At 42.2% G+C, this 26,041-nt stretch overlaps 1 protein-coding gene across 1 annotated transcript in view; it reads right to left on the bottom strand.

Annotated features, from left to right (window-relative positions):
* The window catches only part of LOC129862897 (LHFPL tetraspan subfamily member 6 protein-like), a 60,005-nt gene extending 35,790 nt beyond the window's left edge, over window positions 1-24,215 (bottom strand). The window contains exons 1-2 of the mRNA XM_055934983.1: window positions 23,875-24,215; window positions 13,661-14,211 (exon numbers count right to left, since the gene is read on the bottom strand). Coding sequence (XP_055790958.1) covers window positions 13,661-14,045 — 385 coding nt within the window. The 5' untranslated portion in view covers window positions 14,046-14,211; window positions 23,875-24,215. The remainder of the gene's footprint in view (window positions 1-13,660; window positions 14,212-23,874) is intronic.
* Window positions 24,216-26,041: the final 1,826 nt, after the last annotated feature.

Genomic DNA, 26,041 nt, shown 5'->3' on the forward strand with positions numbered 1-26,041 from the left:
AGCCAGGTCTGCCTACGGCAGCCTCTCTCAATAGTAAGGCTATGCTCACTGAGTCTGTACATAGTCAAAGATTTCCTTCATTTTGGGTTGGTCACAGTGGTCAGGTATTCTGCCACTGTGTACGCTCTGTTTAGGGCCAAATAACATTCCAGTAAGCTCTGGTTTTTTGGTAAGTCCTGGGGTTCTGTGGGGTTTGTGTTTGTGAACAGAGCCCCAGGACCAGCTTGCTTAGCGGACTTTCTCTAGGATAATCTCTCTGTAGGTGATGGCTTTGTTATGGAAGGTTTGGGAATCACTTTCTTTCAGGTGGTTGTAGAATTGAATGGCTCTTTTCTGGATTTTGATCATTAGCCGGCATCAGTCTAATTCTGCTCTGCATGCATTATTTGGTGTTTTTCTTTGTAGACAGAGGATGTTTTTGCTGAATTCTGCATGCAGAGTCCCAATTTGGTGTTTTCCCCATTTTGTGAATTATTGGTTGGTGAGCAGACCTTGCAACCATAAAGGACAATGCATTCTATAACTGATTCAAGTATTTTTAGCCTGATCCTAATTGGGATGTCAAATTTTATGTTGCTTTTGATGGCGTAGAAGGCCCTTCTTGCCTTGTCTCTCAGATCGTTCACAGCTTTGTGGAAGTTACCTGTGGTGCTGTTGTTTAGGCTGAGGTAGGTATGTTTTGAGGTGTGCTCTAGGACAACGGTGTCTAAATGGAATTTGTATTTGTGGTCCTGGCAACTGGACCTTTTTTGGAACACCGTTAATTTTGTCTTTATTTTTGTCATTATTTTGAGATTTACTGTCCAGGTCTGACAGAATCTATGCAGAAGATCTATGTGCTGCTGTAGGCCCTCATTGGTTTGGGACAGAAGCACCAGATAATCAGCAAACAGTAGACATTTGACTTCAGATTCTAGTAGGGTGAGACCGGGTGCTGCAGACTGTTCTAGTGCCCTCGCCAATTTGTTGATATATATGTTGAAGAGGGTGGGGCTTAAGCTGCATCCCTGTCTTCTTTCCACGGCCCGGTGGAAAGAAATGTGTGTTTTTTGCCCATTTTAACTGCACACTTGTTTTTTGTACATGGAGTTTGTAATGTCGGATGTTTTTCCCCCAGCACCACTTTCCATCAATTTGTATAGCAGACCCTTACTCCAAATTGAGTCAAAATCTTTTTTGAAATCAACAAAGCATGAGAACACTTTTCCTTTGTTTTGGTTGTTAGTTTGTCAATTAGGGTGTGCAGGGTGAATACGTGGTCTGATGTATGGTAATTTGGTTTAAAAAAAACATTTGACATTTGCTCATTACATTGTTTTCACTGAGGAAATGTATGAGTCTGCTGTCAATGATAATGCTGAGGATTTTCCCACAGTAGTTATTGGTGTCAAATTTGTCTCCAATTTTGTGGATTGGGGTGATCAGTCCTTGGTTCCAAATATTGGGTAAGATGCCAGAGCTGAGGATGATGTTAAAGAGTTTAAGTAAATGCAATTGAAATTTGTGGTCTGTATAGTTTACAATTTCATTTAGGATACAATCAACACCAAAGGCCTTTTTGGGTTGGAGGGTTTGTATTTTGTGCTGTAGTTCACTCAATGTACTCTACCGTTCAAAAGTTTGGGGTCACTTAGAAATGTCCTTGTTTTTGAAAGAAAATACATTTTTTTGTCCATAACATATCATCAAATTGATCAGAAATACAGTGTAGCCATTGTTAATGTTGTAAATGACTATTGTAGCTGGAAATGGCTGATTTTTAATGGAATATCTACATAGGCGTACAGAGGCCCATTATCAGCAACCATCACCCCTGTGTTCCAATGGCACGTTGTGTTAGCTAATCCAAGTTTATCATTTTAAAAAGGCTAATTGATCATTTGAAAACCCCTTTTGCAATTATGTTAGCACAGCTGAAAACCTGGGTCAATCAGAATAGTTTTCTGGGTCTCTATGTTTTTGTTTAGATAGAAATTGAGAAACCTTTCTTAGGTTTTTACATTCTTCATCAAACCATTTCTCATTGTTTTAAATATTCTTAGGTTGTCTGCTTGACATTTTTAGATTTGATAGGGAAGCTGAAAGGTCAAATATACTGTTTAGTGGCTGTGGCTAGGCGCTGTCCTAGGCGCTGTCCTAACATAATCGCATGGTGTGCTTTCGCCGTAAAGCCTTTTTGAAATCGGATACCGTGGTTGGATTAACAAGATGTTTATCTTTAAAAATGGTGTATAATACTTGTATGTTTGAGGAATTTTAATTATGAGATTTCTGTTTGAATTTGGCGCCCTGCAATTTCACTGGCTGTTGTCGAGGTGGGACGCGTCCCACAAATCCCAGAGAGGTTAAGAATGATGGAGGCCATTGTGTTCTTGGTGACCTTCAAAAGGTGGAGGTGTGGCTATTTATATTCAGAACCACATTCCTGTAAAGTTTAGAGAGGATTTCAAGTTAAATACTGTTGAAGCAAAATGGCTACTGGTTCATCTGCCTCACCTAAATCCCATTCTGGTGGGAAGCTGCTATAGACCCCAAGTGCTAATAGTCCGTATCTGGATAGCATGTGTAAAATGCTTGATAATGTATGTGATATCAATAGAGGTATATTTTCTGGGTGATTTAAATATTGACTGGCTTTCATCACGCTGTGCCTGTAACTAGTGCCTGCAACCTGGTTCAGGTTATCAAGCAACCTACCAGGGTAGTTACAAACAGCACAGGAATGAAATCATCAACATTTATTGATCATATCTTTACTAATGCTGCAAATATTTGTTTGAAAGCAGTATCCAAATCCATCGGCTATAGTGATCACAATATAGTAGCCATATCTAGGAAAACCAAAGCTCCAAAGGCTGGGCCTAATATAGTGTATGAGAGGTCATACAATATGTTTTGCAGTGATTCCTATGTTGTTGATTTAAAGAATATTTGTTGGTCCGTGGTGTGTAATGAGGAGAAAATATACGCTGCACTTGACACATTTATGAAATTGCTTATCCCAGTTACTAATAAGCATACACCCATTAAGAAAATGACTCTAAAAAACATTAAATCCCCTGTGGATTGATGAGGAATTAAAAAAATTGTATGGTTGAGAGGGATGAGGCAAAAGAGATGGTAAATAGGTCTGGCTGTAGAACTGATTGGAAAACGTACTGCAAATTGAGAAATCATGTGACTAAACTGAATAAAAAGAAACTACACTATGAAACAAAGCAAAATGATAAAAAATGATAGAAAAAGCTTTGGAGAACCTTAAATGACAATTTCGGCAAAAAGGCAAACTCTGCTCCATCATTCATTGAATCAGATGGCTCATCCATCACAAGCCCCACTGATATTGCCAACTACTTTAATGATTTATTTCATTGGCATATTAGCAAACTTCTTCATGACATGCCAGCAACAAACACTGACACCACACATCCAAGTATATCTGACCAAATTATGAAAGACAAGCATTGCAATTTTGAATTCAGTAAAGTAAGTGTGGAAGAGGGGGGGAAAGTATTGTTGTCTATCAACAATGATAAGCCACCGGGGTCTGACAACTTGGATGGAAAATTACTGCAGATAATACCGGATTATATTTCCACTCCTATTTGCCATATCTTCAATTTAAGCCTACTAGAAAGCCTCCTTTACTGGCTCAAATAGCTGACCAATCAGCCTGTTACCAACCCTTAGTAAACTTTTTGGGAAATTTTTTGGGGGACCAGATACAATGCTATTTCACAGTAAACAAATTGACAACAGAATTTCAGCATGCTTATAGGGAAGGACATTCAACAAGCACAGCACTTACACAAATGACTGATGATTGGCTGAGAGAAATTGATGATAAAAAGATTGTGAGGGCTGTTTTGTTGGACTTCAATGAGGCTTTTGATTATACTGATCATAGTCTGTTGCTTGAAAAAAACATATATGTTCTGAATTTATACCCCCTGCTACATTGTGGATAAAGAGTTCCCAGTCTAACATAACACAGAGGGTGTTCTTTAAATGGAAGCCTCTCCAACAATAAAAACTAGGCCACCTACTTTTTTCTATCTTTACTAACGACATTAGTTGTAAAATGGCACCGGAGCAGAAGGCAGACGTTTTACGTGCCTCGTTTGTAACTTATTTGTGATCTATTTTTGTACATAATGTTGCCGCTACCGCAATTAATGTGAACATTTTTGTTTTCTATCAAGTCTACCTTTATTTCGTCAAGGAAGACGTCTATAGGAGGATAATTTACACATTTGCTCGAGTGAGTGTCGCATTGAGAATTGTATCATTTCCACAGCAGTACATTCAGACTCTATTGGTGAAACCAAATGTTGACCCAGTTCTGTCTACCCTGTCACTCTGCTGCTATTCCTTCCTGCTTGCCTTCCCTCCCCTTCCATTCCATTCCCCTTTGTCTCTTCACCTCACTCCCCCCCCCCCCTCCCCCCCTCCCCTCCACCCTCGCTCCCCTCCCCTCCGCCCTCGCTCCCCTCCTCCTCACTTGATGAACTACAGGGACATACTGTACATTAGGACCCTGTGTGGGAAACAAATGGGAGCCTGGTTGCAGAGAGGAGAGTGCTATATTTCAAAAGGAGAATTAAAGAGAAACCCCATGGGAAAAGGAAAGAGAAACTAGAGGGATTCAGTGTGAGATGAGCAGACAAGTACTACCTGGCACCTGTGGATGTGTACGATGCAATAGATGGATAGAGGAAGAGACAGAGAGACATATAAATAGACAGACGGACAGACAGAACAGATATGCGCAATAATGTGTAAAATAATATGTAATGAAGGATTTAAAAAAAGTTTTTGAAAACTTTGTTATTACCATGAAGAAGAATATTCTTTCCTCTCTCTCATTTCGAAAAGCAGAAATACTGAAGAGCACACAATTTGTGCTTCACCAGACGGTGATATAGCCTCTCGAGAGAATAAAATCAATTTCACAGCTTTGGTTTAGCTTTTGCTGTTGGCTGCTGGATATTTGGTTAACTCGTAAATAGTCTGAAACAGTGAAAAATGACCTATGTAAGGCTTCATCTGAACCTCATCCTTCATGATTAAAAGCATGCAAAACAAAAATAGGCAGCCCTAACCTATCCAGACACAGGGTAGCGCAGTGTGTTGTGTTGTATTCTGCTGTGTTGTGTGGTGCTGTGCTTGAAAACCAGCACCTCATGAAATAACAAAATCCTATCTAGCACTTAGAGGTAGAGCCACCATCACAATCACGGTCAGCGATAACATAAGATAAATATCCCAGAGCACTAAACCACAAATGCTGTGTTTACACAATCAGCCTAAGAACCCAAATCAGATTTTATTTCTATATATAATCTTTCTTCAGACTTTTCAGACTCAGTTTTACATGTGACCTTTATCAGATTTGCACATTCATGCTGATATAGCCTCTAAAGTAGCACACAGATGCAACACTAATTCCCTGTCACTGTTCCTTTAAATTTCGATATGGTTGCCATGGTAACGTCAGATAATGTGCAAAACAAACAGGGAAAAAACACTTCAGAGCAACAACAAAAAAATCTGATCCGAGTGTCCAGATAGGGGTCACATATGGAGGATCGGGTTTGTATCATGATTCAGATCTACATATGGAGATGGTATAAATCGGAAATCAAAAGATCAGATTCCATGTGGTTCTTTGCTCTTTACACATTAGGGAAAATCAGATACGCATCAGATATGTACATAATTGGCAACACATGTGTAAAGTGTATTTTGAATCATGTAACAGTGACGTGCAGTTAGGTCAGGCAGGGTGGGAAGTGCTTGCCCTGTGATAATATCATTAAAAAGCTTTTAGGAAAAGCAAAAAAAAAAAAAAGTAATGTAATGTTTTTCCTCAATGATTGTTGTTTTTTTATGCTCAAAATCTCGACATTTTCTAAAACCATACTAAACCTCAGGAAAGGCGCCGGGCTATTCATGCCTTTCTTTACATTCATCCAAAGCCATTCAAATCCTTTGCAGGCTTTCCTGACTCCAGTTGCTGTTAACCCTCAAATTACCAACATGTTTTACATACATGGAATACCAACTGGGGTCAGTTTGACCCCAAGAAAAAACTATTTGAAAAAGAAACAAATCACAGCAAATTATATACTTAGTTCTTATCAAAAACATCATTAGACATGTAAATATAGTTATCTGATTTTTTTTCCAACCAAAAGAGTTATATAGAATATTCGGTTAAAACAAAAACACTTCTTTTTTTATAATGTTCAGATTTTTTCCAAAGCACAATCCACATTAGTACTAAGTGCATATGTACTTTTGGTATTTATAAAATGTTCCATAGAAAACTATATAACACATTCAGATGGTAGCTGGTTTCTGTATTACAGTTCTACCAATTACTTATACCACTTGACCTATAAAGGTCAAGATCACTCCACCCTCTGAGGATACCGTAAATCATAGTTGGTCGCAGCATCACGCTGTGGGGATGTTTTTCAGCGGCAGGGACTGGGAGACTAGTCAGGACCGAGGGAAAGACGAACGGAGCAAAGTACAGAGAGATCCTTGATGAAAACCTGCTCCAGAGCAGTCAGCACCTCAGACTGGGGTGAAGGCTCACCTTCCAACAGTACAACAGCACACAGCCAAGACAACACAGAAGTGGCTTCGGGACAAGTCTCTGAATGTACTTCAGTGGTCCAGCCAGAACCCGAACTCGATCGAACATCTCTGGAGAGACCTTTAAAAATAGCTATGCAGCGACACTCCCCATCCAATCTGACAGAGCTTGAGAGGATCTGCAGAGAAGAATGTGAGAAACTCCCCAAATACAGGTGTGCAAAGCTTGTAGCGTCATACCCAAGAACACTCGAGGCTACAATCGCTGACAAAGGTGCTTCTACAAAGTACTGAGTAGAGGCTCCGAATACTTATGTAAATGTGATATGAGTTTTTTTTATACATTTGCAAAAACGACTAAAAACCTGTTTTTAGCTTTGTCATTATGGGATATTGTGTGTAGATTGATGAGGGAAAAAAACAATTTAATCCAATTTATAATAAGGCTGTGACAGAACAGAATTTGGAAAAAGTCAAGGGGTCTGAACACCTTCCTTAATGCACTGTTATGTATTAAGAACAAGTTGATTGACAACATCATGAAAAATTGGAAGAATTGAATAAACCAACTTTGGGCTATGATAAAAAAAATATTCCTCTTGGTTCAAAGTGACCCCAGTCGGTAGTTTGAACGTTAATGCAAAGGGTCAGCATACACATTTCTGCTTTGCCTAGCTTCATTCGAGCCAATTTCATATTTTGCGCATTCGTATTGCCTAGACATGTTGTGTGGGTATTGCCCTGGGGTAAACAGTGTACATTTGGGTGTGTCTACATAACTTGGTGGGCGCATCCCCCTTTGAACTGAACAAAGCTAGATAGTGAGCAAAAAAAAACAACCTGTTACCTAATAAATGGACACTTTTGCACCTGAAACAATTGTCCAGGTTGAAATAATATAACACCTCGTTTGCAACGTCAGAGTGGAAGAGTGGTAGAGTAACGGTGGACGGCGGGACTGAGAAGGAAAGGAATTGTATTATTTCTGAAGTGGATTGGGAGAACCAAGTGGTTGCTATTTGCAAACGACCAGGGGACCTGGAGAAAGTGAGTTCTCCCATTTCACATTCTACTGACAATCCAAGGTTGTGGAATTTGTTTGAATGACATTTTGAAATCACGTGTATTGTTCAGGAGTGGCATGGAAGGGTTCGAAAGGAATTGACCGTATCTTAGCATATTGATAATGATGACCACTGGTTCGGGATATAGCCTGGCTATTGATAAAGCATCATCCCGTCATGTTGAAAAGGTGTGTGCCGAGTATGAGAGGGGTATTGTTTCTCTGACTACTTCATGACAGAATACATCCAAATGTCCATCGACTCTTGTTCGAGGTCAATACGGCTGTGTACTCGCCTCACGGACAAATAACAGGCAGGAGCACCCGTCAAGCTGCACTCGGCTCTGCTCACCCGTGGAACCTGTTATATAGACAAACAGGATATTTGAATTACACGGTGGAGAGAGGGGGTCAATTAACCTAACACTGGCACTGGAAACATTTGATCCGTTGCCACAGCACATTGGCATTAAAATTATTGTAACTATTTCCTCGAATAGGCTATTAGGATGTATGAAAAAAATTATACAAATAAATGTCCTATAGCTATTGCTGGGATTTCACAAAAAAGAGAAATGGCCTATTGCAGAGAGGCTTGCATAGTCTATAGCCCGGGGGTAGGGGTCACTGTTCCTGAAGTGCCGCAGGTATTGCAGGATTTTGTTCCAACTAGGCACCACACCAACTGAGCTAATTGATCAGTTCGGTGATTGCCCAAATTCAACACACCAGGTCTTCCAGGTCGGTTAAATCAAAAACATGAAGAGCCTGCTTGGCACTCCAGGACCAGGGTTGCCTACCCCTGCTATAGCCAGTTGCGCAAAGGAACAGCTGGAAGAGAGAGTCTTGTGATGTGTAGCCAAAGTAAGAAGTTAAATATGAGCTAGATATTTGGGATACACATCAATATTTACCAGTCAAAACGCAAGAAACAAAGTGAACAGATTATGAAAATGGCAGATCTGCAGTGCGTTCCTCCAGGCGCGTGGTCCCTGGGCGCTCAAAGCCCTACTATTGATTAGGCCTAAGGCCTACGTTTTTTTATCTGGGTTATAACAATGATGAATGTGTCATTGTTATCAAGTGAGTGCGCAATTATTGGCTGTATAATGCAGTTATATAGGCTAATTTGAATAACCGCTCAAACGTCCTGTTTTGTATCATGCCGAAAGAACTACATAGGCCTACAATCTATGCTTGATTATGCAACCATTTGGATCAGTTTGGGTCTATTCTCGACAGTTAAAAAAAATAATCCAGAAAGGTACATTAGCAGGCCACTCATATAATGTATTCTGTCAGGATGTAGCCCAGTGTTACGATTGAATTATAGGAATATAAGGGCTTCTTTCCAACTCCCTGCCTGTTCTTAATGCTGTAGCCTATTTTACGTTCAGCAAGCAAGCATCTCTCTTCCAATAGGCTATTAGTAGACTAAAGAAAACACATCTCAATAAACAAACTTCAGCATTTTCCTGGAACTCCAAAAGACTCGAGGGGAAAACTGGGTCAGCGGAGAGGCCATGTGCGTCATTGTGCAACGGAACAAAGACAGACGTGCTCGAGACGTAGCCTTCTTCATGTGGAAGAAATACTACAGTTTACTCTCCGCCTCATTTTCAAACAACTAGAAATCCCTATATTAGCATGTTTCCTAGCTGATTCATCCTGAAAAAATGCCCAATGAGGCGGGCTATATGCTATAATGCGTCGGCTGTCATTTGCATAGAAAAAAATTCGACTTTTTAGAGCAACTCAGAGTGTATTTGGGAGTAGATCTGGCCTCAACGCACATCACTGGCATGTAAGAACCAGTGCACGGACCATAGAATAGAATTTAGAGCAGACCAGAGAACAGAATTTAGGATGACAGTCTCCCGGCAGCAAATTCAATTTTCACTGAGGTGTGAAGTGAGAGGTGTGAATTACCTTGAATAAAAGAATGGCAGCAGAGCACCAAAAGCCTGCTTCCCCCTCCCAAAGGAAGCGGCCTCACACCACTATGCAGAGGCCATCAAAGTACAGTTACCCTCTGTCAAGAAAGAGGGTATTAGCCCAGAATACAGGACATCGAGACAGACTGTGTCAACCTGTAGAAGTCTGAAACAGTAATGGTGCAGGGAAACATCAAACCTTCCTTTTCAGCAGGCTTTTTACAGGATCAGAGAGAGAGAGAGTGCTACCTATATCCCTCAAATAGAATCCCCATATTTTAATGACGACGGCTTCTACACCCTAGATGGAACATCAACCATTTCCAGGCCCAGGGACATGTACTAGTCTGTGGTGACCTAAATGCAAGAACTGGACAAGAACCTGACACTCCCAGTACACAGGGGGATAGAAACCTGACTGGGAGGTGACAGCATTTCCTCCCCAATATGTCACCCTAGACACAACACTGACAAAATAAAACGGTCACAACTCCTGCAGCTCTGTCGCACGATGGGTCTGTACATAGTCAATGGTAGGCTTCGAGGGGACTCCTACGGTAGGTACACCTATAGCTCATCTCTTTGCATTAGTACTGTAGACTACTTTATCACTGACCACAAGTCAGGGCGTTCACATTTAGCCAACTAACACCCCTATCAGACCACAATACTAGATAATAATAAATATATAACTATAATAATTACAATCTACTTGAACAGAGCAATACTTATGAAGCATCGAAGCCAAACAAACGGCATGCTGCTAAGAAATGCTATAGATAGAAGGAGGGTAATGCAGAAGCTTACCAATCATTTTTTGTCCAAAAAACAAATCAAATCCCTCCTAGACAACTTCCTGGGTAAAATATTTCACTGTAATGGTTAAGATGTAAACTTAGCAGTAGGAAGCATGAACAGTATATTTGACCTATCAGCTAACATATCAAATTTAAATTCAAGTATAAAACCTAAGAAAACTAACAATGCCAAATGGTTTGATAAAGAATGCAACACAAATGATTTAAAAAATTGAAACCTATCCAACCAAAAACATAGAATATAATTGACCAAACTTAGAGTCAGTTATTAATGATTACCAGAACTAATTGGATTCTCCAATTACATTGGATGAGCTAGAGTACAAAATGGACTCACTCTGTGTGCAATAATAGTGTTTAACATGAGTATTTAATGACTACCTCATCTCTGTACCCCACACGTACAATGATCTTTAAGTCCCTCAGTCGAGCAGTGTATTTCAAACACAAATTAATCACAAGGACCAGGGAGGTTTTTCAATGACTTGCAAAGAGCACCTACTGGTAGATGAGTCACATTTTTTTTTTAAAGCAGACACTGAATATCCCTTTGAGCAAGGTTGAAGTTATTAATTACACTTTGGATGCTGTATCTACACACCCAGTCACTACAAAGTCACAGGCGTCCTTCCTAACTCAGTTGCCGGAGAGGAAGGAAACCGCCCAGGGATTCCACCTTGAGGCCAATGGTGACATTAAAACAGTTAGAGTTTAATGGCTGTGACAAGAGAAAAGTGAGGATAGATCAACACCATAGTAGTTAATCCACAATACTAACCTAGACCATGGTGCTTGCCTACGGAGCTGTGAGGGGAACGGCACCTCAGTACCTCCAGGCTCTGATCAGGCCCTACACCCAAACAAGGGCACTGCGTTCATCCACCTCTGGCCTGCTCGCCTCCCTACCACTGAGGAAGTACAGTTCCCGCTCAGCCCAGTCAAAACTGTTCGCTGCTCTGGCCCCCCAATGGTGGAACAAACTCCCTCACGACGCCAGGACAGCGGAGTCAATCACCACCTTCCGGAGACACCTGAAACCCCACCTCTTTAAGGAATACCTAGGATAGGATAAAGCAATCCTTCTGACCCCCCCCCCCCCCCCCCTTAAAAGATCTTGATGTACTATTGTAAAGTGGCTGTTCCACTGGATGTCATAAGGTGAATGCACCATAATTTGTAAGTCGCTCTGGATAAGAGCGTCTGCTAAATGACTTAAATGTAAATGTAAATGTAACCTAATTGACAAAGTAAAAAGCAGGAAGTCTGTACAGTATAAAAAATATTTCAAAACATGCATCCTGTTTGCAACAAGGCACTAAAGTAATACTGCAAAAAATGTGGCAAAGCAATTAACTTTGTGTCCTGAATACAAAGTGCTATGATTGGGGCAAATCCAATACAACACATTACTGAGTACCACTCTCCATATTTTTAAGCATAGTGGTGGCGGCATCATGTTATGGGTATGCTTGTAATCATTAAGGACTGGGAAGTTTTCGGGATAAAAAAGAAACAGAATGGAGCTAAGCAATGGCAAAATCCCAGAGGAAAACCTGGTCCAGTCTGCTTTCCACCAGACACTTGGAGATTAATTCACCTTTCAGCAGGACAATAACCTAAAACACAAGGCCAAATCTACACTGGAGTTGCTTACCAAGAAGAAAGTGAATGTTTGTGAGTGGCCGAGTTACAGTTTTGACTTAAATCTATATGAAAATCTATGGCACGACCTGAAAATGGTTGTCAAGCAATGATAAACAACCACTTTGACTGACCTTGAAGAATTTTGAAAAGAATAATGATCAAATTTTGCACAATTTAGGTGTGGAAAGCTCTTAGAGACTTACCCAGAAAGACTCACAGCTGTAATCGCCGCCAAAGGTGCTTCTACAAAGTATTGACTCAGGGGTGCGAATACGTATGTAAATTAGATATATTTAACGGGGTATCTTGTGTAGATGGGTGAGGGCCAAAAAAATACGATTTCATAAATTTTGAATTCAATGCTGTAACAACTAAATGTGGAATAAATCAAGGGATAGGAATACTTTGATGGCACTGTACCAAAAACATGTTAAATCAGCTTTATGTTTTTCTGCCGTGCGTAATATGTGGTAGGCTATGTATTGCACAACGGCACAATCATTATTTAAATGACATCTTTTTTGTAAGAGCAGATCATGACTGCCGGTGTGACATTAATACTGTCACCTCAACACTCCAGGGTTCCTCCAGAAACCCATTGCTACATTGAACCATTAAAAGATCCTCCAAGAACCCCTCAACTAACTGAAGGTGCAAATATGAACCATTGACTGGCATTGGCTCCTTGAGGAACTCCAGGGTTCCTCGAGTCACCACTAATTATAAGAGGGTACTCATTCTTTAAGCAAAAAAATTATAATCCCATGAATGAAATTTAAGTTAATCTCAGATTGATTGTCAGTGGAGCCACGTTAACTTGCCCTTTCATGTAAAAAAGTAATGACCGTCATGCTTTTAGGGAAAGATGATAATTTTGTACGTGTGTTTAACTACTAGTTTGATGAATTCCAGTCCTTTTACATTTTAAAATGTAAAAAAAAATCTATGGAGAACTTGAACCACTCATCCATCCATCTATCCCCGACCCACTGTAACGGCTGTCCGTTACAGTGGGTCGGGGATAGATGGATCTTCTTCCGAAGAGGAGGAGTAGGGATTGGTCCAAAGCGCAGCGTGGAATGTAGACATAATTAAGTTTATTAAAGTAAATACGAAAACCGAAAACACTTCAACAAACTACAAAAATAACAAACGCACGTAGACTGACCTAAAACATGAGAACTTACATAAAACACGAAGAACGCATGAACAGGTACAGACTACAACAAACGAACGAACAAACCGAAACAGTCCCGTGTGGTGCAACATACACAGACACGGAAGACAACCACCCACAAACAAACAGTGTGAACAGCCTACCTTTATATGGTTCTCAATCAGAGGAAACGTCAAACACCTGTCCCTGATTGAGAACCATATAAGGCTAATTACACCTGACCTAAACATAGAAACACAAAAACATAGAATGCCCACCCCAACTCACGCCCTGACCAACTAAACACATACAAAAACAAGAGAAAACAGGTCAGGAACGTGACACCCACCCACCCATTCATCCACCAATCGATCCATCATTATCCAATTTTCAAATCACTTAAAAAGCAACAGCAGGCTGTGACTTGCTGATTTTAACTTACCCCCCAAAAACTGGATGCCCCCGGCCACACGTCCAATGGTCCTGGAGATGAGATCAGACAAACAGAATCCCATGAGGGCCGTGAGCGCCACCAGGAGTAGCAGGCCACAGCCCAACCCGATTATCACCGTACAAATCCTCCATTCCAGACTAGGGATGCCCTGGAATGAGGCGTAGCGCCCACACTGCTCCAGCATCACCGTGGCCTGGCGAGCCTCATCACGCACTGGGTACGAGCACCTCCGAAAGGTCCCGAAGGAGACCGGTTTACCCATCTGGGACCCTAGGAGCCAGTAGGGCATGAAGAAACCCACACAAGAGGCCGCAGCACACAGGAAGGAAAGCAGGGCCCACACCACGCCCGCACTTGTTAGGCTAGAAGCCATATCTCAGTGACCAGACACAACGATGACCACCCAATTTTTACTTTTTTTTTCTTCTCAAAAGTTTATTGCTTTTTATATCGACATCAGCAGCTCTGTTGTTGATGGATAATATCCAGGTTCACACCAGCAGTGTTAATCGTCCCACCTCTTCTCTGTGTGGTGATCCCTGGTGAGAAAGAGAGAAAGAGAAAGATTGAGAGAAAAGAAAGGGAGTTGGTGAAAGAGTGAGAGGGAAAGAGAGAGAGAAGAGGGAGACTATATGAGGTTCAGACAGGAATGACAACTGTACTGCCACTGGATAGATGCAGGCCCACGGTGTCTAGTTTGGAGCGTGAAGTAATGAACTCTGCTGGTCGAATACTGCGCAGCAACCGAGCAGTGCCAAAAGCCCTGGTCTGCCCTAGAAAATGTTTGTAAATAAATAATTAAGATCACCAGAACACCCCCCCCCCCCCCCCCCCCCCCAGAAAAATATACTCTTCAATTTTGGGTTCTAAAAATTAGTTCACTATGATTAAGTTTGATCCCCACTGAACAATTTTAACATTCGCTACAAATTTAGATATTTAAATAAATAGGGATCCATTAAGAACTACAACATTTGTTGTCACACAGGACCACGTGCTGACAGAAACCAACTAGATATGAATAGTATCAGCTTTAACATTTTAAGTAATGCCCCCACTAAGCCAATATAATTTCCCAGTGACAGGCTAGTTAACTTCTTTGGGATAGGGGGCGGTATTTTGACGTCCGGATGAAAAGCTCATAAGGCTCGGGGGCCCTGGGTCTGAACCCCGCCCTGAGCAACTGGGTCCTGGACTTGTTAACCGGCCACCCCCAGGTGGTGAAGGCAGGAAACAACATCTCCACTATGCTGATCCTCAACACAGGGGCCCCACAAGGGTGCATGCTCAGCCCCCTCCTGTACTCCCTGTTCACACATGACTGTGTGGCCACGCACGCCTCCAACTCAAATCATCAAGTTTGCAGACAACAATAGTAGGCCTGAATACCAACAATGACGAAACAGCCTACAGGGAAAAGGTGAGGGCCCTGGCAAAGTGGTGCCAGGAAAATAACCTCTCCCTTAACATCAACAAAATGAAGACAAAGTGGAGTAGGTGAAAAGCTTCAAGTTCCTCAGCGTCCACATGAAATGGTCCACCCACACAGACATTGTCGTGAAGAAGGTGCAACAGCGCCTTTTCAACCTAAGGAGGCGGAATACATTTGGCTTGGCCCCTAAGACCCGCACAAACTCGTACAGACGCACCATTAAGAGTATCCTGTCAGGCTGTATCACCGCCTGGTACGGCAACTGCACTGCCCGCAACCGCAGGGCTCTCCAGAGGGTGGTGCGGTCTGCCCAACGCATCACCGGGGGCACACTGCCTGCCATACAGGACACCTACAGCACCCGATGTCACAGGAATGCCAAAACAATCATCAAGGATATCAACCACCCGAGCCACTGCCTGCTCACCCCGCGATTATCCAGAAGGCGAGGTCAGTACAGGTGCATTAAAGCTGGGACCGAGAGACTGAAAAACAGCTTCAATCTGAAGGCCATCAGACTGTGAAATCGCCATCACTAGCCGGCCTCCACCTAGTACCCAGACCTGAACTTAGTCACTGTCACTAGCTGGCTACCACCTAGCTACTGAACCTTACACCTTAAATGCTGATACCCTACATACATAGAATCACTGGTCACTTTAATGTTACATAGTGTTTTACTCTTTCATACTCTATCCTACAGGTAAACTAAATATTCTATCCGCATACTGCCCATAATGTCTATAAATCCCATCACGTGTATATATATATATTTATACTCCGGAAACGAACATTGCTCGTTCTGATATTTATATATTTCTTAATTCCATCCTTTTAGATCTGTGTGTATTGTTGTGACTTGTTAGGTATTACTGCACTGCTGGAGCTAGGAACACAAGCAATTTGCTACACCCACAATATCATCTGCTAAATATGTGTATGCGACCAATAAGTTGATTTGCATTGCCTTTTCGATAGAATTGTAGAGTTACCACCCATGACTGCATTTGTTAGTGACAGAGACACGACTGTTGAATTCGTAAATGTTCAGTTCTGGACAGGCAACTCGGAAAGATGGCAGAAGCTGGAGTAAGTGGTGCACTTGAAACTAATGGCGGTAAAAACAAGGAAGATTGGACAATGTAAGTAAGTTGAACTCAATGTATCTCACCTTAGATATCTCCCTGGACTCATACGGAGGTAGGGAGATTTTGAAAATATATGAAATCAAAGACATGCATATCTGGAGCATGTCTACTTCTTATATATATATACATATTTTTTTTTTTCACCAGGTAGGCCAGTTTAGAACAAGTTCTCATTTACAACTGCGACCTGGCCAAGATAAAGCAAAGCAGTGCGTCACAAACAACGACACAGAGTTACACATGGAATAAACAAACATACAGTCAATAATACAATAGAAAAAGTCTATATGCAATGTGTGCAAATGAGGTAGGATAAGGGAGGTAAAGCAATAAATAGGCCATAGTGGCAAAATAATTACAATATGGCAATTAAACACTGTAAACACTGAGTGATAGATGTGCAGAAGATGCATGTGCAAGTAGAGATACTGTGGTGCAAAGGAGAAAAATAAAAATAACAGTATGGGGATGAGGTAGTTGGATGGGCTATTTGCAGATGGGCTATGTACAGGTGCAGTGATCTGTGAGCTGCTCTGACAGCTGGTGCTTAAAGTTAGTGAGGGAGATAAAATGTCAGATATCCGGAAATATCTAGATAAAGATATACCCTGATTTTGATCCTTTTCGCCCAATGAGGGGAGGATGAACGGCTCACTGGCCAGACACAGATGACGACTTTTCCTGAACAAAAGACAACGAGAGAGGACATGGACTCTAGAACATGCAGTTGTGGAAAAGTCCTTAAGAACGAGAGGGCTGAAAATCCACCGTACCAAAATGGTCTGTTTAACGACCCAACAACAGGCGACACGAACAAGGCAAGACCTTGGTGAGACGGAGAAGGAACCAAACCAGGACACAAACCACAGAGTTAGAGCCGGTTGAAGGAATCACAGACAGCACAGAGAGGGCCAGTGAACAGAGGCCGATCCGAAAGCATTCAACAGCAGGAAATTAAAAAGAGGATACAGTGGCCCAAGAGAGTGAACAAGAACAGCTGGACACATTATGACAGTGACACAGACATGGTGCTTGAGACAACACTTTCTGGGAGCGGAGAAAGCAAGTTGGAAGCCCTTGCAGCGATCATGTGCAACATGGGGCAAGGTAGATTTGGGACCCATGCCAAAAAATGACATGCACAGCAGAACAACCAAACAGGCAAGAGAGGGAGATAGCGGCAATAATAGAAGACTAAAGAAAAGGTCAACAGCAGCAGAGGAAGAAGAGAGAGCAGAGCTACAAAAACTACAATACACACTATGAGAGCAACTATGCAGCCTGAGGTGTGCTGAAAACCCCTGCAGGAACACGAGGGAGAGAGCTCAGAAAAGTGCAGAAATGTAACCCCTACAAGTTCAAACAAACTACTAGGGGACAAGAACAGTAGAATACTGCAATGCCCCAAGGAGGAGGTGGAAGACCACCTGAAGAAAACACACACCGACCCACACCAAGAACAGGATTTGGAAGAATACAACTCCTTAACCCTCCCGAACACCAGGTGGAATTTGACATGATGGAACCTAGGCTGATAGAAGTGAAAGACATCATCAGGAAGGCACGGGCAGGGTCAGCATCAGGACCAGGACTAGGAGGGATCCCATACCAAGTATATAAGAACTGCCCAAGACTAAAAACAAGGCTCTGTAAGCTGTTGAGGGTTGTGTGGAAGAAAGAAAGAATGCCAGAGGGCTTGAAGTCAGCAGAGGGATGCTTCATCCCAAAGGGGGAGTCCACACAAAATCTCACAGCTTCTCTCTTTTGAATATGGAGGGAAATATTTTCTTTGCCATCGTAGGAAGAAGAATGACCAACGTCATGCTGGACAACAAGTACCGGAATACAGTGCAGAAGGGAGGAATCCTGGAAATATAAGGGTGCCTAGAACACACAGGAGCACGAATCATCACAGAGGCAACAGAGAACAAAGGAAGCCTACAAGTAGCTGTCCTGTGGCTTGATCTTTCAAATTGAATAACATTTTATTTGTCACTTTTTTCATAAACAAGAGGTGTAGACTAACAATGCAGTGACAGAACTGGTCAGGAGCCTGTAAGATGGCTGCTATCCACGACATTGCCATCTGTACCAACACATATGGCATTGTTTATAACTTCTTTTTTTTTATTACTTATTTTGTACATAAATGTTGCTGCTACCGTCTCTTATGACCGAAAATAACTTCTGGGCATCAAAACAGCGATTAATCACCAGGAACTGGCAGAAGCTTTTTTTTCCTTTAATGAGTCCGACGAGCTTGACGTGAAGGACATACTGCTTTCCCGGGAACAGGTGCAAATCCCCGTAATTTGCGTGAAGAGAAGACGGAGAAAAAGGAGGACGAAGGAAGATTAAACTACCAACGGGACATTACACATTTTTATATCTTATGCTTCACGTGGCTGAACGATGACAATACCAACATACAGCTGGCTGGTTATACGCTGTATCAGCAGGATAGAACAGCGGAGTCTGGTAAGACAAGGGGGGCAGACTATCTATATTTGTAAACAACAGCTGGTGCACGATATCTAAGGAAGTCTCTAGGTTTTGCTCGACTGAGGTAGAGTATCTCATGATAAGCTGTGGACCACACTATCACCTAGAGAGTTTATCTGTATTTATCGTAGCTGTCTACATACCACCACAGACCGATGCTGGCACTAAGACCGCACTCAATGAGCTGTATTCCGCCTTAAGCAAACAGGAAAACGCACATCCAGAGGCGGTGCTCCTAGTGGCCGGGGACATTAATGCAGGAAAAATAAATCAGTTACCAAATTTCTATCAGCATGTTAAATGTGCAACTAGAGGGAAAAGAAACTCTTGACCACCTTTACTCCACACACAGAGACGCATACAAAGCTCTCCCTTGCCCTCCATAATTATATCCTCCTGATTCCTTCTTACAAGCAAAAATTAAAGCAGGAAGCACCAGTGACTTGGTCAATAAAAAAGTGCTCAGATGAGCAGATGCTAAGCTACAGGACTGTTTTGCTAGCACAGACTGGAATATGTTCCGGGATTCTTCCTATGGCATTGAGGAGTATAACACATCAGTCATTGGCTTCATCAATAAGTGCATCGATGACGTCGTCCACACAGTGACTGCATGTACATACCCTAACCAGAAGCCATGGATTACAGGCAACATCCGCACTGAGCAAAAGGCTAGAGTTGCTTTCAAGGAGCGGGACTCTAACCCGGAAGCTTATAAGAAATCGCGATACGCCCTCCGACCAACCATCAAATAGGCAAAGCATCAATACAGGACTAAGATAGAATCGTACTACACTGGCTCCGACGCTCGTCGGATAAAGCAGGGTTGTAAACCATTAGACTACAAAGGGAAGCACAGCCAAGAGCTGCCCAGTGACACGAGCCTACCAGACGAGCAAAACTACTTCTATGCTCTCTTCGAGGCAAATAACACTGAAACATGCATGAGAGCATCAGCTGTTCCGGACGACAGTGTGATCACGCTCTCCTTGGGCGAGTAAAACCTTTAAACAGGTCAACATTCACAAGGCCAGACGGATTACCAGGACGTGATGAGCTGACCAACTGGCAAGTGTCTTCACGGATATTTTCAACCTCTCCTTGTCCGAGTCTGTAATACCATCATGTTTTAAGCAGAACACCAGAGTGTTCTTGGGCACAGGGACTAAGGTAACCTGCCTAAATGAAGTGCTTTGAAAGGCTGGTCATGGCTCACATCAACACCATTATCCTAGAAACCCTGGACCCACTCCAATTTGCATGCCCCCCTAACAGATCCACAGATGATCTCTATTGCATTTCACACTGCCCTTTCCCACCTGGACAAAAGGAACACCTAGGTGAGAATGCTATTTATTGACTACAGCTCAGCGTTCAACACCATAGTGCCCTCAAAGCTCAGCAATAAGTTAAGGACCCTGGGACTAAACACCTCCCTCCGCAACTGGATCCTGGACTTCCTGACGGGCCACCCCCAGGTGGTAAGGGTAGGTAACAACAATCCGCCACACTGATCCTCAACACAGGAGCCCCTCATTTGTGCGTGCTCAGTCCCCTCCTGTACTCCCTGTTCACTCATGACTGCATGGCCAGGCACGACTCCAACACCATCATTAAGTTTGCCGATGGCAACAGTGGTAAGCCTGATCAACAACGAGACATCCTATAGGGAGGAGGTCAGAGACCTGGCTGTGTGATGCCAGGACAACAACCTCTCCCTCAACGTGATAAAGACAAAGGAGATGATTGTGGACTACCGACCACGCCACCATTCTAATCGACAGGGCTGTTGTGGAGCAGGTTGAGAGCTTCAATTTCCTTGGTGTCCACATCACCAACAAACTAATATTGTCCAAAGACACAAAGACAGTCGTGAAGAGGGCACAACAAAACCTATTCCCCCTCAGGAGACTGGTAAGATTTGGCATGGGTACTCAGATCCTCAAAAAGTTATACAGCTGTACCATCGAGAGCATCCTGACTGGTTCCATCAATGCCTGGTATGGCAACTACACTACAGAGTCTAGTGCGTACAGCCCAGTACATCACTGGGGCCAAGCTTCCTGCCATCCAGGACCTCTATACCAGGCGGTGTCAGAGGAAGGCCCTAAAAATTGTCAAAGACTCCAGCCACCCTAGTCATAGACTGTTCTCTCTGCTACCGCACGGCAAGCGGTACCGGAGCACCAAGTCTAGGTCCAAGTGGCTTCTAAACAGCTTCTACCCCCAAGCCAAATGACTCCTGAACATATAATCAAATGGCTACCCAGACTACCCTCTTTTACACCGCTGCTACTCTGTTATTATCTATGCATAGTCACTTTAATAACTCTACCTACATGCACATACTACCTCAATTCCTTGACTAATCTGTGCCCCCGCACCGGTACCCCCTGTACATAGTCTCACTATTGTCATTTTACTGCTGCTCTCGAATTACTTGTTACTTTTATTTCTTATTCATATTTTTTTAAACTTCATTGTTGGTTAGGGGCTTGTAAGTAAGCATTTCACACCTGTTGTATTCGGCGCAAGTGACTAATACAATTTGATTTTAAATAGGTAACTATAACACAAAAATACCCCATGCCTTAGAAGGGCTCCTACAGGACTACTTTGACGAGTTCATGATGAGACTCACTGTCGGGGACTACACCCCCAATTTGCAGAGGTTGGAGGTGGGGATTGTCACCGGGTGTACAATATCTGTCATAATGTTTGCTGCAGCAATCCATTTCCTTGTTAAATTGGCTGAAAGACCTAGCAGAGGACCCACCGTGAAGTCCAAGGTACGACAACCACCGACGCAGGCCTTCATGGATGACATGACCATTAGAACTCGGTCAGCAATAGAAAGAAGATGGATGCTTGAAGATCCAGAGAAACTCGTCACGTCGGCTAGGATGACCTGTAAACCAAGCAAATCAAGCCTGGTACTGAAAAAAGGCAAAGTGGACGACACCGGTTCAAGGTGGAATGGCAGCGAATTCCAACGCTGACAGAAAAACTAGTCATGAGCCTAGGGAAGTGCTTTGACAACTCTGTGACACAGAAAGTGTTAAAAGGCCAACTGACCAGGCGAATGATTGGATGCAGAGGGTGGGAAAAGTGGTCTCCCAGGAAAGTGCAAAGCCTGCTGCTACCAGCTTGAAGTTCTGTCCAAACTACTCTTGCCCCTCCTGGTGTACGAAATCCCAATGACAACGGTGGAATCAACGGAAAGGAAGATCAGTGGTTACCTGAGAAGAAGGCTTGGCGTACGCCAGAGTTTCAGTAACAAGCCTTTACAGCAGGGGTAAAAAGCTACAGCTGCCATTCCGAGGCCTGCCTGTGGAATTCCAGGTGACCAAAGCAAGGCAGGTCCTAATGCTACGGGAATGCAAGGACGAGAAAGTAAGGAAAGCTGGGATTGAGGGCCGCACTGGGAGGAAGTGGTCAGCAACATCAGCAGTGAAAGAGTTGGAAGCAAGACTACACCACGAAGACATTGTCAGAAACGTGGCCTCAGGATGCCTGGGTATTGGCTGTGTGCAACAGGTGTCCTGGACTAGAGCAAGTACATGGAAGAGAAGGGACCTTGTGCTGACAGAGATAAGGTACATGGTGGAGGAGGGAGGGCAAACCAGAGCAGTTGGGCGGAGGCAGCAGGGCAAGTTGACATGCGGAGAAGGAGCCCATATTATTTTCTAATATGGGCTGACATCTGGACGATAGGACCAGCAGAATAAAGTTGGTTTTCCGCAGCATGTACGATGTACTGCCAAGCCTGACAAACCTTGTTGTGTGGGAACTAAAACAAGACCCAAACTGAGCTTTGTGTGGAAGACCAGCCAACCTCGAGCACATACTATAATCCTGCAGGAAAGCACTGATGGAAGGTACAGGTGGAGACACGACAAGGTCCTGACAGCAATAACATCCCAGCTGGAGGACGCAGCCAAAAAGATCAGGCCAAAACAGAAAGGACCAGGCTTCATCCATTTTGTCAGCAGTGAGGAAAGAAATCAGCTGGCACCCCATGAAAGTTGCGGACTGGGAGTTACGAGCTGACCTCGGAAAACGCCTTAACTTCCACCAGAATATCATCAACTCATCGCTCAGACCAGACCTGCTGATCTGGTTGAGGAGTACAAAGAACATCATCATGCCCGATCCATGGGAGGAGAGGATTGAGGAAGTCTACGAGAGGAAGCTGTTGAAGTACCAGGCAGTGGATGAATGTACAGACAAGTGTTTACCCGTGGAGGTTGGGGCAAGAGGCTTCCCAGGCCAGTCTCTGTGCAAGGCACTAAGTATCTTCGGAGGAAAGGGAGCACAGAGGAATAAGATATGTTGCACAGCTGGGCAGGAGGCAGAGAGGACATCACAATGGATGTGGCTGAAGAGGGAGGAGCAGTGGTTAAACCAACCTGGCTCATATCAGGCCTGATCAACCCGATCGCCGATCCCGTCGGACAGTGTAGTGAGAAGCGCCAAAACACCTAATGAAGAGGGGACCTTACCTGAGGATGAGCCAAGAGCTGTTTGCAGGTAAAATATTCGTTTTTAAGTTTAAGTTCATTTTTTAAGTGTTTACATTTTTTTACTTTTTTGTTCCACTTTTGACATTCCAGAGTATTTTTTGTAGATAAATTGTTTTATACAATTAAATCCATTTCAACTCCACATTGTAACACTACAAAATGAATTAAAAGTCATGGGGTGTGAATACTTTCTGAAGGCACAATATAGTGCTATTTAATAATGCAAATAGCAAATCTTGACAAAGTCAATGTGCCCTTCATTTCAAAGGATGATGAATTTTATGAGATGTAATTAACACATTAATGTAATTAACACAAGTAATAATTATAATACTTTACTACATAATTATAATACTGCATATAGGCTATACAATTTAGACGTGCTAAGCCTTACTAATAATAACCCAAGGCAATCATATCGGATATTATTTTTATGTAACGGCCTGACAATTCTGCAGTGTTTGTTTCCTTATCAGAAGTTGAAAAATATGAAAATCAGTACCCTTCATGCATAGGCGCTTATTTTCGAGGCTAAGACATTGTGTTGGGCATTCTGTTCAAGTAATGCAAGGTAAAAACATTTTTGGGAAATCTTACGTTTAAATTCCTCAACGTTATCCCAAACGGCAGATGATAGCTGGATGTAAAAGTTCAATGGAGTTGATAAAGAGCCGAGCAAAAATAAACCTCTCCTTTATCGCAAAAATATCCATGACAAACTCCCTCAGTTAGACAACTGAAGTTAGGTCTGGAGTTAGGATAGAGACCTATAACGGAAAACACATTTGTCGCAACGCAACAAACAACAAACAGAGTAACATTCCTTGGATTCGGAATGACGAAGGCTTGATAAAAAAATATTCTGTGAGCAGGAGTAGGGGAGAGAGGAAACTTCAATCTGGCGAATCTCCGCCAGTGGGTTGTGTCATGTGATGTTTATAAACCCTGAATTGCTTATTATATAATGGCCAGTGAGAGGCTTTCAAGCCAACGGCCGCCATATTGGTACTCCCCAGAAAGAGCAGTTTTCAATAGGAATTAAAGGAATTCTAAAGTATTTTAATAAAAACTTTCAATGACAAAACGTATTTAGGTATGTATTTGTTGTAGTTGGGACAGTAACATTAGTACTCTCTAAAAAATAAATACTTTAAGGAATATGTTTTTATATTTTTATGTATTTAACATGTTTATGTTTAGTTCACATAATATAAATTAAAAGCGTGCGTTAAGGTGTCTGTAAAAGAATATACTTCGCAAAACGAATGTAGACATTGATAAATGCATTTCTATAGCTTCCAAAATCTTTTATACTACGGAGGAGGAGTATCAAAATGGCTGCACCGTGGCTTCAATACAGCGCCCCTGTGCGTTATCTATGGTTTATACACATAATTATTTTAAAGTGCGCAAACTCTCTGCCTGGCTGCAAACTGGTTATGTAATCTAACCACGAAATAGGGGTTTGTAAAACCATGGTGCACATGCTGCTTGGGTAAATACACTGCTACAGATGTAGGATCTTAATTTGACCACCCCGTTGCAGGATAACTTTTCTGTGGGCATGTTTAAAACGTGTAGTGTGTTTGAGGTATAAAAAAGCCTCGGGAAGTTTGTAATTTTCATTTACAAATTTCAGATTTGATTTTCCCTTGAGAAAAATGTATCAACCCCTATAAAATGTCCATTAATTATAATCTACATAACAATTCACATTTCCTGTTGCTGCAGGATTATTTTTCTGCTGTAGCAAACTGGCTCAAATTAAGATCCTACAGATGCACTTGTTCTTAGAATAATAATCACATAATAATAAGACCTCTTATAATAACATGTTCTTATGAATTACAAAGAGCCTTCCATTCCCCGCAATAACCATAGTTTTATTATGGCTCAATGAATGCAAAATATTTCTTAAGTATTTGGTTTTAAATATACTTAAGTATCAAAAGTAAATGTAATTTCTAAAATGTACTTAAGTATCAAAAGTAAAAGTACAAGTATAAACCATTTCATATTCCTTATATTAAGCAAACCAGAAGGCACAATTTTATTTTTTGGATTTATTGGCGGATGGCCAGGGGCACACCAACACTCAGACATAATTTACAAACGAAGCATTTGTGTTTAGTGAGTCCGCCAGATCAGAGGCAGTAGGGACGACAAGGGATGTTTCTTTATAGCATAACAGTAATTCAGTACCAATACAAATGAAACAGGTTTATGAATGTTTGAATGTTCAGTAGGTCTGAGCGAATGGAGTCCAGATGGTTAACAACTAGTAATGCCTCTGCCGAGTCTCTTGATTACTTCCCCACCCAATGTCTGGAAGAAACTTAACTCAACGCAAAGGACCACAAACCACTGAAGTGAACAACTGTGAGTATTTGTTTTGCACTAAGGGATTGTGCTGAGTAAAGATGTAACAATTCCCCGGTCCTTATCCCGATTGAAATGTTGAAGATAGGAGTGCATCGCTTCGCAAACACCAAATATGGTATGCATCATAAAAAATAGAAATGATTTAAACATTGCGAATCGCCAGTTTAAAAAAAAAGGCTTTCTTATTTATATTACATAATTTTTTATTTCCGTAAAATACCTCCCATTTTACGTGCCTCCCACCTAATTCCTGTCATTCCGGGGAGAAAGAGACAGAGGTTTCACAGAAGGAGATCGGGGTGCCTTGTGAGGATCCGGCGACGAGTGTCTAATCTGCCTTTGCCCTCGGTACTATTGGCCAATGTACAATTGCTGGATAAAT

The sequence above is a fragment of the Salvelinus fontinalis genome, chromosome 9 (assembly GCF_029448725.1).
Source record: "Salvelinus fontinalis isolate EN_2023a chromosome 9, ASM2944872v1, whole genome shotgun sequence".
NCBI classification, from domain to species: Eukaryota; Metazoa; Chordata; class Actinopteri; order Salmoniformes; family Salmonidae; genus Salvelinus; species Salvelinus fontinalis.